This window comes from Pristiophorus japonicus, chromosome 8 (genome assembly GCF_044704955.1).
Source record: "Pristiophorus japonicus isolate sPriJap1 chromosome 8, sPriJap1.hap1, whole genome shotgun sequence".
NCBI classification, from domain to species: Eukaryota; Metazoa; Chordata; class Chondrichthyes; family Pristiophoridae; genus Pristiophorus; species Pristiophorus japonicus.
In genome coordinates, this window is record NC_091984.1 from 224,926,059 (window position 1) to 224,938,489 (window position 12,431).

Genomic DNA, 12,431 nt, shown 5'->3' on the forward strand with positions numbered 1-12,431 from the left:
TCCCCTTTAAACATCTATGTCGGGCTGACGTCATCAGTGATGTGCTGACGTGCCTTGTGCAGCGCTGAGCATCATGGCCCCCCATCAACGCCACGTTAACGCCGTGAGAGCGCTCCGTTAACGCATAAGCAAGTTTTTTTTTTACCTCCACGTGCCTGAATCTGCACCGGGGCCTAAGCTGTCCATGCTGCCGAAAAAAAACCAAGCTCATTCAAATTATTCACTGCAAACCCAGCGCCGGGCAAATCCAGCCTCACTGACGCCTTGAGCACAGGAATCTAGGCCGACACTGCACTGCAGCGCTGAGGGAGTGCTGCACTGCCGGAGGTGCCGTCTTTCAGATGAGATATTAAACCGAGGCCCCGTCTGCGCTCTCAGGTGGACGTAAAACATCCCATGGCACTATTTTGAAGAAGAGCAGGGGAGTTATCCCCGGTGTCTGGCCAATATTTATCCCTCAATCAACATCACTAAAACAGATTGGGGCCGAAATTGCCCTGCACCCTGTTTGGGGGGCGATAACTGAGTCGGGGCGAGACTTCCATTAAACACACACTGCCTCTTCACTTCATCTACACATTAATGGCACGTTTCTGTTTCTATTGACTGAGAGCAGCCATTTGCGGTTCCGAAGAGGTTGTTGGTGGGAATTTCATTGAATGTGTTTACGCCTCTGTGGAGCCAACTTTGTTTCTCTCTCTCTCTCTCTCCCTCTTTTCTCTTTCAGAAGAAGGAAACAGGAAACAGATTCCATATCAACATGGAAGGAGCGTTGACGGCTCGAGACAGAGTGGGAGTGCAGGACTTTGTCCTGCTTGACTCTTACACCAGCGAGATCGCCTTTCTGGACAACCTTCGCAAACGCTTCCGGGAGAATCTTATCTATGTAACTGCTACTTTATACTGTCTGGGTATCCAAAAAAACAGTCAAGTTCGTCATTTGCCTAACCTACAAGCACCTATGGTCCCATTTTAAGTGGCTCCAATTTTACCATAATACAGTTCCTATTTATCACCATACATTGTCTGAGCAGGTAGCGGACAGGCAGTACAAAACAACATGAGGCCCAGCCACTATAACCAGGCCTGTGGACTCCACCACTCAATTCCCTGCCCTGGCCATCACTGCCCTCACCCTCTTTTAGGAACCTCCCCTTCAACAACAATGCCTTTAATGTAATTAAACGTCCCAAAGCACATCACAGGAGCCTAAACAGGCAACAGTTGACTCGGAGCCAAAGAAAGAGACATTTGGACAGGTGACCAAAAGCAGATGTTTAAAAGAGGAGAGGGAGAGGTGCAGAGGCAAAAAGGTTTGGGGAGGGAATTCTGGAGCCTAGGGCCTAGCTGGCTGAAGGCACGGCCACCAATGGTGGGGGCGCAGGGAGTGGGAGTCACATGGGGCCATATCTGCTCTGTTGGCTCTGCTCCTGACATGGTCAATTGACATTAATAAATAAAACGTATATTAGTATGAGATCAGTGCATGAGGCAGAGGGGATTTTATACAACTATTTTTTATTGGCTTGATATTTACTTTCTTTCTATAGATTTTTGAAAAGGGCCTTTCTTTATTGTGTTGGGGAGTTATGTTTGCTAGAAATAACTTTTTCCTGCTTTAGATTTAGAGGCTTCATTTGAAACGATATAATCCTGAGGATGAGTGGAGTGCCATTGGGTTTCGGGAGCCAGACTGGGAATGTTGATGTCTATAAACCGATGGCCAACTGGCTGAGTGAACAGAAGTGCTTGATCCCTTCCTCTCTAGAAGGGGGCGACGTGTATCTGGGTACCTTGCACTAGCGGCTCCAGGATCTGACTCACATTCTTCACGTGTGAGCCTTGCGTATCTGCAAGCTATTCAAGCTCGGAAGGCATGACAGCTCTCCTGCCCTCAGCCAACATTCTGGCATCTGTTGGGAGCGATTTTAACCCGACTCGCTCAGCAGAAACCTGGCGGGCGGGCAGTTAAAATCGCTCTGGGTCTTACCTGACCGAGAGCCGCTGTGATCATAACATCTACAATTTTAACCTGATCTCCTGAGCAGGCAGCAAGGAGCCAACGGGGTCCTTCTTTACATAGGCATGTGCGACCTGATGACATCATTGAGACCCGACTGCAATTTTAACTCAACTATTTTAGTTGTGCATTACAAATGCCCCCTGCAAGGGGGGGTCACACTCCAAAATAATTTTTTTTCCAGTGCCCCTTTTTTTTGGCTGGGTGGGGGGGTTTAGGGCATTACAAACAGAAATTATACGTGCCCCCTGGCTAAAAGGAGAGGGTGGGGGGAGCACTAAAACCGCCAAATTAAACTTTAGACATAAAATCAAATTAAAATTTGGTTGCCGGGGGTGATGATGCACTCCAGTCCCTCCGGCGCCCACCTCTGCAATTTTAACTCAGGCCTGAGAGGGAAGTCCACCTGTAGTTAAAATCGGGGCCTAGAGTGGGAACTGTGGCTGATTTTTTAAAAACTTGATAAACTAATAGCCCTAAGGCTCACTGTAACAGCCCAGAGCAGGGGTTGCTCGTGGGACTTTTTGTGATAATGGCTCAATACCACATGCCTTTACCCTTTAAGCTTCTGGGAAGCTGGGGCGAGCAGTCTTGCCACTAGAATGCCCCTGGTAAATCGGAACTAGGGCCCTGAAAATCCACAAGCCTCTGATCACTGCTGACCTCCTGGAGTGTCCGTGGTCATGGGGATAATTTTGTCAGCCACCTCCGCCAATATGGGCACGTCGCTGGCAGATGAAGCTCCTAACAAAGCCCTGAGGAAATGACCAGAGGAGGCTGAGACCAGTGCATTTGGGCTCCGGCCTAATCCCCGGGCCTTCTGCGGGGTCCAGCCCAGGCGAGCGGCCTCGGGCCCTGAATGCAGCCAGATTGGCCCACTCGTTCAGGGGATCAGGCCAGCGCCAGGACTGGGAGACCCTGGGTGACCGTTTCCGGCTGGCGTTTCCAGCAATATGCTACTGAGGTGCCCTCCCATTGACCCCACAACCTCCGGCGAGGTCAGAGGTCAGGTGTGAGCCCGCAGTTAGCGCCAGACTCATGACCCAAGAAAATTCAGGGTCCTGCAGTCTGGATCTAAACAGGCGTCCGATCGGTACGCTGTCAAAGACTGATTATGGAACTGCGCTCTTTTGCAGTAACTCTCCTATGACTGTCTATAGATACTCAACAACAACAACTCATTTAAATAGCGCCTTTAACGTAGTGAAACGTCCAACGGTGCTTCACAGGAGCATTATCACCTTTTAAAAAAATTATTTGTTCCGGGATGTGGGCGTCGCTGGCAAGGCTGGCATTTATTGGCCATCCCTAATTGCCCTCGAGAAGGTGGTGGTGAGCCGCCTTCTTGAACCGCTGCAGTCCGTGTGGTGAAGGTGCTCCCACAGTGCTGTTAGGGAGGGAGTTCCAGGATTTAGACGATGAAGGAACGGCCGATATATTTCCAAGTCAGGATGGTGTGTGACTTGGAGGGGAACTTGGAGGTGATGGTGTTCCCATGCGCCTGCTGCCCTTGTCCTTCTAGGCGGCAGTGATCGTGGGTTTGGGAGGTGACCGACTAAATCCGATAAGAAAATTTTGGAACGTAAGCGGCATCAGTAAATGCTTGTGCAGCAGTATTATGCTTTACCCGTTCTCTAATTGAAATCTCTTTTATTCCTCAGACATATATTGGGACTCTGCTGGTATCTGTGAATCCTTATAAGGAGCTGGATATATACACACACAAAAAGAAGGACCTATACCAAGGGGTGAATTTCTTTGAACTCCCACCTCACATGTGAGTCGTGAGATTGTGAATGACTATCTTTACCCCTTCCTCTCTGCGATCTTTCCCACCATATTGGCGATCCCTGGTCAAGAGGGCAGGAGGCAGGCCTGTCCCACACTCACTGACAATCTTTAGACCTTAACCATTTTTGCTTGGGCGTTCTGTAACCATTTGCAGAATTGTTCAAAATTATGAGCGGTTTTGATAGAGTCTGACTGTTTCCCGTGGCAGGAGGGTCGGTAAACAGAGGGCACAGTTTTAAAATAATTGGCAAAAAGGCCAGGGGGGTGGATGAGGAGACATAACTTCCCTCAGCGAGTTGTGATGATCTGGCGTGCACTGCTTCAAAGGGCGATGGAAGTAGATTCAATAGTAACTTTCGTAAAGCAAGTGATTGTATATTTAAAAAGGCAAACCTTGCAGGGCTACAGGGAGAGAGCAGGGAGAGAGGAATTAATTGGATAGCTCTTTCCAAAAGCCAGCACAGGCTCAATGGGCTGAATGGCCCCTTTCTGTGTTTCCTGATGCTATGATTCTCTGATTTACATCTCCTCTGTTGTTTCCATACCTGCCCCATTGTTTCCATACCTGCCCCATTATCCCACCACCCCCATTATCCCATTATCCCATCATTCTTCTCACTGACCCTTTTTCCCTGGCTCTGCACTTGCTTAAGGATCTTGCGGAGACATCGTTGGTGATACTTCTCCAGCAACTTGAGCTGTCTACTGTACGATGTCTCCGCAAGATCCTATAAATCCCCTGGGGAGGGCAGGCGCACCAACAGCAGTGTCCTCGATCAGGCTAACATCCCCAGCATTGAAGCACTGACCACACTCGATCAGCTCCGCTGGGCAGGGCCACGTTGTTCGCGTGCCAGACACGAGACTCCCAAAGCAAGCGCTCTACTCGGAATTCCTTCACGGCAAACGAGCCAAAGGTGGGCAGCGGAAACGTTACAGGGTCACCCTCAAAGCCTCCCTGATAAAGTGCAACATCCCCACTGGCATCTGGGAGTTCCTGGCCAAAGACCGCCCTAAGTGGAGGAAGTGCATCCGAGAGGGCGCTGAGCAACTCGAGCCTTAACGCCGAGAGCACGCAGAAAGCCAGCACAGGCAGCGGAAAGAGTGTGCGGCAAACCAGTCCCACCCACCCTTCTCTCACCTGTGACATGGACTGTGGCTCTCTTATTGGACTGTTCAGCCACCAAAGAACTCACTTCAGGAGTGGAAGCAAGTCTTCCTCGATTCCGAGGGTCTGCCTATGATGATGATGACTTGCTTAAAAGCTGTTCATCTCAAACATCTTTCAGTTCTGACCTGAAACGTTCACTCGTTTTCTCTCCCCACAGACGATGCCTTACCTGCTGAGTGTTTCCAGCATTTTCTGTTCTTATTTCAGATTTCCAGTGTTTTGCTTTTGCTTTCCTGCCAATCTTGCCCTGGGATCAGTCACCAGAGGACACAGAGGAACAAGGTTCTAAGTACGCCTCCCTCTGACTTCCTCTTTCTCTTCACCGGCGGAGAAGCAACTGGCCGCTGCTTGTTGCGTTCCTGCCCCAAGCTCTATCCCTGCCCCAAGCTCTATCTATACGGGACGAAGATGCTGGTTCCTCATGTGTGAGTCTAGACACTGACCATTGGCAGGCTCTGGACTGCAAGGGCACCAAACGTCACAGCTGGGCCTAGTCCTCTGACATTCACACACGGTCACTAGGTGGAAATCAAAAGCAGGAACCCTGGGTGATGTTTCCCTTCTCTGGGGCACTAAGGCAATTGTAGAGCTCTATCCCTGCCCCAAGCTCTCTATCCCTGCCCCAGGCTCTCTATCCCTACCCCAAGCTCGATCACTGCCCCAAGCTCTCTATCACTGCCCCAAGCTCTCTATCCCTGCCCCGAGCTCTCTATCCCTGCCCCGAGCTCTCTATCCCTGCCCCGAACTCTCTATCCCTGCCCCGAGCTCTCTATCCTTGCCCCGAGCTCTCTATCCCTGCCCCGAGCTCTCTATCCCTGCCCCGAGCTCTCTATCCCTGCCCCGATCTCTCTATCCCTGCCCCGAGCTCTCTATCCCTGCCCCGAGCTCTCTATCCCTGCCCCGAGCTCTCTATCCCTGCCCCGAGCTCTCTATCCCTGCCCCGAGCTCTCTATCCCTGCCCCGAGCTCTCTATCCCTGCCCTGAGCTCTCTATCCCTGCCCCGAACTCTCTATCCCTGCCCCGAGCTCTTTATCCCTGCCCCGAGCTCTCTATCCCTGCCCCGAACTCTCTATTCCTGCCCCGAGCTCTATCCCTGTCCCAGGCTTTCTATCCCTGCCCCAAACTCTCTATCCCTGCCCCGAGCTCTCTATCCCTGCCCCGAGCTCTCTATCCCTGCCCCGAACTCTCTATCCCTGCCCCGAACTCTCTATCCCTGCCCCGAGCTCTTTATCCCTGCCCCACGCTCTATCCCTGCCCCAAGCTCTCTATCCCTGCCCCGAACTCTCTATCCCTGCCCCGAGCTCTTTATCCCTGCCCCACGCTCTATCCCTGTCCCAGGCTCTCTATCCCTGCCCCGAGCTCTCTATCCCTGCCCCGAACTCTCTATCCCTGCCCCGAACTCTCTATCCCTGCCCCGAGTTCTCTAACCCTGCCCCGAGCTCTCTATCCCTGCCCCAAGCTCTCTATCCCTGCCCCGAGCTCTCTATCCCTGCCCCAAGCTCTCTATCCCTGCCCCAAGCTCTCTATCCCTGCCCCGAGCTCTCTATCCCTGCCCCAAGCTCTCTATCCCTGCCCCAAGCTCTATCCCTGTCCCAGGCTCTCTATCCCTGCCCTGAACTCTCTATCCCTGCCCCGAGCTCTCTATCCCTGCCCCGAGCTCTCTATCCCTGCCCCAAGCTCTCTATCCCTGCCCCAAGCTCTATCCCTGTCCCAGGCTCTCTATCCCTGCCCTGAACTCTCTATCCCTGCCCCAAGCTCTATCCCTGTCCCGAGCTCTCTATCCCTGCCCCAAGCTCTCTATTCCTGCCCCAAGCTCTCTATCCCTGCCCCGAGCTCTCTATCCCTGCCCCGAACTCTCTATTCCTGCCCCGAGCTCTATCCCTGTCCCAGGCTCTCTATCCCTGCACCGAACTCTCTATCCCTGCCCCGAGCTCTCTATCCCTGCCCCGAACTCTCTATCCCTGCCCCAAGCTCTCTATCCCTGCCCCGAGCTCTCTATCCCTGCCCCGAGCTCTCTATCCCTGCCCCGAGCTCTCTATCCCTGCCCCAAGCTCTATCCCTGCCCCGAGCTCTCTATCCCTGCCCCGAGCTCTCTATCCCTGCCCCAAGGTCTATCCCTGCTCCGAGCTCTATCCCTGCCCCAAGCTGAGATCGACACAGATTGGGGAGCCCGTTATTCCTGCTACTCTGTGGCGCAGCACATCGGAACAGGAATAGGCCCCTCGAACCTGCTCCGCTATTTAATACGATCATGGCTGATCTGTGACCTAATTCCATGCACCCACCTTTGCCCCTTATATAGGATTACACAGGATACATGGCACAGACACAGACCATTCGGCCCAACCAGTCCATGCTGGCGTTTATGCTCCACTTGAGCCTCCTCCCGTCTTTTCTCATCTAACTCTATCAGCATAACCCTCTATTCCCTTCCCCCTCATATGCTTGTCTAGCCTCCCCTTAAATGCATCGATACTATTCACTTCAACCACTCCCTGTGGCAGCGAGTTCCACATTCTCACCACTCTCTGGGTAAAGAAGTTTCTTCTGAATTCCCTATTGGATTTCTTGGTGATGATCTTATATTGAAGGCCTCTAGTTATGCTCTTCCCCACAAGTGGAAACATTCTCTCTGTATCCACTCTATCAAAACCTTTCACAATTTTAAAGACCTCTATTAGGTCACCCCTCAGCCTTCATTCTTCAAGTGAAAAGAGACCCAGCCTGTTCATCCTTTCCTGATAGGTATACCCTCGCATTTCTGGTAAATCTTCTCTGCACCCCCTCCAGTGCCTCTATATCCTTTTTATAATATGGCAAACAGAACTGTACACAGTACTCTCGGTGTGGTCTAACCAAGGTTCGATACAGGTTTAGCATAACTTCCTTACTTTTCAATTCTATCCCTCTAGAAATAAACCCTACTGCCTGGTTTTCTATTTTTTACGGCCTTGCTAACGTGTGTCGCAACTTTCAGTGATTTGTATATTTGTACTCCGAGATCTCTTTGCTCCTCTACCCCACTCAAACTCGCACCCCCCAAGTAATAAATGACCTCCCTATTCTTCCTGCCCAAATGTAATACCTCACATTGAATTTCATTTGCCAATGATATGCCCATTCCCCTCCGCCCCCCCACCCCCAATGCTATCCCTTGATGCCTTTGTTTAACAAAGATAGAACCCACACCATCGAGATAACGGGAGATTAAATCCAGCGTCTTAGATCACTCCGTCACGCTACTTGCTCGTTTAGGGAAACTTTGTCGGAAATTCCTCCTCTCCCCACACCAAAATAAGGGCTGCTCGCTTTACAGTAAGCTGGTGTGGTACTGAGCCCAACAGAGCGGGGGGCGCGGGGGTAAGATTTCCTCTGCTTATTCAGTGTCAGCAACAACGCAAACACAGTGGGAAGATATCCCATGTTCGCTGTTTCCACTACAATTGTAAAGGGGCTGTAGAAGAATACGCCGGAGGGACTGGAGTGCATCATCACCCCCGGCAATAAAATTTTAATTTGAACCACGTAACGGCTAAAGTTTCATTTGTTTATTTGTCGGTTTAGTGCCCCTTTCATAAGGGGGCACTTGTACTACACTGGATTTACAGGTACAACTCAAAATAATTATAGAAGAACACGCCTGTGGTTTCGCAAGCAGTAGCAATCAGAGCTGACCTTTGGGCAGGTTATGACATCGCTGAGACGGACCCTTCCCCCCCGCAGAAGGCCCCGGCGGATTTGCCTCCAAGTCTGTGCCGAGTGAGCTGACCGCAGTCGCGGAGGCAGTGGAGGTCACGTCAACTGGCTTCACTGGCCCCTCGGCATTCGGGACAGGGAAGGAAATTAGCTGGGGGCTTCCTGAGTAATCTGTGCCGGACACTGCACGGAGACTTCAGGTGAGGCCACGATCGGATTCAGTTGAGATTCCCTCCTTCCTGTGGTTGAATGGCTGGCTGATGGTTACTACTTAGGGTCACACATGGGGAATGTTACAAGTTACCAGAGGGCTTTCAGTGTCCATAGAATGGTACCCCAGCCTGGGTCTGTTCCTTCAGGGGAGAGCAAGGGTGAGAAGTCTTTTTAAAATTAATTCTCGGGATATGGGCATCGTTGCCTAGGCCGGCATTTTTAAAGTGATTGGTAGGAGGTTTAGAGAGGATTTTAGGAGAATTTTTTTCACCCAGAAGGTGATGGGGGTCTGGAAGGGTGTTAGAGGCACAGACCCTCACCACATGTAAAAAGTACTTGGATGTGCACTTGAAGTGCCGTAACCTACAGGGCTACGGACCTAGAGCTGGAAAGTGGGATTAGGCTGGATGGCTCTTCATTGGCCAGTACGGACACGATGGGCCGAATGGCCTCTTTCTGTGCTGTAAATTTCTACGGGGCCGAAATTGATGAACTTACCGCCCAATGCCGCCCACATTCCTCTGCTCGAACCGCCCAGTGCCACTTTCGACCCTCCGTGGGCCCGACCCCATTCTCGCCGGCACATGGGCGGCAAGCGCCTGTGCTGCCGAGCATCACCAGATTGGTGGCATACGTTGTTGATTTACTGCCTGCCGACCTTCGAGGGACCTCGGCGATGGAAGCCCCGCCCAAAGGACCGTCCGGTACCTCGGCGGCCATCGGCGGCACTTTGGGCGGCGCTTGGGCAGGCCGAGGCTTTGACCAAATTCGGCCCCTATGCTTCTATGATTTGCTGCCCATCTCTAGTTGACAAAGTGGTGGTGGGCCTTCTTGAACCACTGCAGTCGGTGCGGTGAAGGTACTCCCACGGTGCGTTAGGTATTTCGACCCCGCGACGATGAAGGAATGTCCAAGTCAGGATGTGTGTGAGTTGGAGGGGAACCTGGCGGTGATGCACCTGCTGCCCTTCTCCTCCGCGGTGGTGGACGGTGGGTTTGGGAGGTGGGAGGGATGGTGAAAGGTGAGCCGTGCTCCAGACCCAACTGCTTCCTTTCCCCCCCCCCCCCCTCCCCCCCACTCTCAGTTACGCCATCGCTGACAACGCGTACCGGGTGATGTGCACCGAATACAACAACCACTTCATCCTGATCTCTGGGGAGAGCGGAGCCGGCAAGACTGAAGCCTCGAAGAAGATCCTCGAGTTCTATGCCAAGACCTGCCAGACCACCGAGCAGCTGCAGGTGGTTCGAGATCGCCTCCTGCTGTCCAACCCCGTACTAGAGGTGAGTGGAGCGTGGAGAGTGTGGCTTAATGCCTGGGTGCTTCTGTCCACAGTGCTAGTCTCGGTAAGGGAATCATGGTTTGCACGCGTGGAGCGCATTCAGTGCCCAATGTCGGAAAGGAGGGATCTTTAGGAGGGGATGCTAAAGGGAGGCCCCCGTCTGCTCTCTCAGGTAGGTGGCCTTCCCGTGCCTGAAGTCAGGCGCACGTCGAAAATGAGGCATGGGCCTCCCACCACCATCTTATCCACTCTGCCACATCATTCCCGCCAGGCTGGGGTGGTTAAAATCGTCCCTGTGCGAGCCGCGACTCAGTGGGCAGCACTCGCGCCTCTGAGTCAGAAGGTTGTGGGTTCAAGTCCCACTCTAGTGACTTGAGCAGAAAAATCTAGGCTGACACCCCAGTGCAGTACTGAGGGAGTGCTGTACTGTCAGAGGTGCCGTCTTTCAGATGAGACGTTGAACCGAGGTCCCTTCTGCTCTCTCAGGTGGACATAAAAGAGCCAACGGCACTATTTCGAAGACCAGCAGGGGAGTTATCCCCGGTGCCCTGGCCAATATTTATCCCTCAACCAACATCGCTAAAACAGATTTTCTGGTCATTAATCACATTGCTGTTTGTGGGAGCTTGCTGTGCGCAAATTGGCTGCTGCGTTTCCCACATTACAACAGTGACTACACTTCAAAAGTACTTCTTTAGCTGTAAAGCGCTTTGTGACATCCTGAGATCGTGAAAGGCGCTATCTAAATGCAATTCTTTCTTTCAAATGGAATATAGTGACAGAGTACGCACACACTACGCACACACTTTCCATGCACTTTGTTTTCTACACAGGACACACCTGAGCTTGAGCATGGCTTGGCAAAGCTAATAATGTTTGTCCTCAAATCTAGCTGGACCTCCACTCTTCAGATACAGAGGGAGTTTCAGAAAGTTTCCACCATCCACTGGCAGGTTGAAGAACAATTTACAAATGACCAGGAAATGCGGCAGGTTGACAGGGCATTTTTGGCAGTTATTAGGATTCCCCCAAAAGCAAGGATATCATTGTCTGCACGCTTGCAGATCTGTGCTGAAGAGAACAACCCCCCTTTGCTACACTTCCTCAAAGAAGCACGAGAGGTTGGAGTGGACCTGCTCCTTGCTCCAGCTACGTTTCTTCTTGTGCACGGCAACAATTCACGTGAATCCCTTTAAATAGCAGCTGCCGCCTTTAAGAGCCCCACTGTGCTCTATGTCTTGCCTCCTGCATGAACACCAGGCTTCAATTAGTTGTGGAGCTCGCTCGACATAATTAACATTCTCCCATCTTCGTAAACCTGAGCTGATCCAAAGCTCTGCTGCCGGTGTCCAAACTCGCACCAAGTCCCGTTCACCCATCACCCCTCTGCTCACCGCCCTACATGGACTCCCCTTTCGATGACGTCTCAATTTTAAAATTGTCATTCTTTTTTCAAATCCCTCCCTGGCCTCGCCCCTCCCCATCTGTGGAACCTCCTCCCGCCCTTCAATCCTCCGTAATATCTGCGCTGCTCCAATGCTGGCTTTCTACGCCTCGCCAATTTTAATCGCTCCACTAACGGTGGCCATACCGTCAGCTGCCTGGGCCCTAAGCTCAGGAATTCCCTCCCTAACCCTCTCCACCTCTGTCTCCTCCTTTAAGATGCTCTTTAAAACTTACCTCTTGACCAAGCTTTTGATCACCTGCCCCAATAAGAACATAAGAAGTTAGAGCAGGAGTAGGCCATTTGGCCCTTGGAGCCTGCTCCGCTCTTCAATAAGATCATGGCTGATTTTCCACCTCAACTCCACCTTAACCCCAATAACTCCTCGTGTGGCTCAGCATCAAATTTTGTTTGATAATGCTCCTGTGAAGCGCCATCTAACATTTTACTATGTTAATCATCATCATAGGCAGTCTCTCGAATCGAGGATGACTTGCTTCCATGCCAAAAAGGTATGTGCTCACAGGTTTGTCAGTGAAGGACCTAATATTCCAGATCCCGAACTGCATGTTGAAGGGTGGAAGATGCCTGTGCGTGGATTTTTTTAACGTGGGGCGGCCGTTGCACACCAGCCACCTCACGGGCTTGACAGAGCTAGGTCTTGGTGCAGTGGCAAGGGTTAACCAGGACGGCTGGAGACCTGCTCTGCTGCACGGACCTAGTGCGCACACATATCGTAGTGTGGGCTGGCCCGTGCTGTCCCTGGGCACTATATAAATGCAAGCTTTTGTTTTTGTTGATGTAAAATACCCCG

The 12,431-nt window shown here is 51.8% G+C and overlaps 1 protein-coding gene across 1 annotated transcript in view; it reads left to right on the plus strand.

Moving 5' to 3' along the window:
- Window positions 1-730: 730 nt before the first annotated feature.
- The window catches only part of myo1ha (myosin IHa), a 103,713-nt gene continuing 92,012 nt past the window's right edge, over window positions 731-12,431 (plus strand). Inside the window, exons 1-3 of the mRNA XM_070886392.1 lie at window positions 731-886; window positions 3,682-3,797; window positions 9,976-10,174. Coding sequence (XP_070742493.1) covers window positions 761-886; window positions 3,682-3,797; window positions 9,976-10,174 — 441 coding nt within the window. The 5' untranslated portion in view covers window positions 731-760. The remainder of the gene's footprint in view (window positions 887-3,681; window positions 3,798-9,975; window positions 10,175-12,431) is intronic.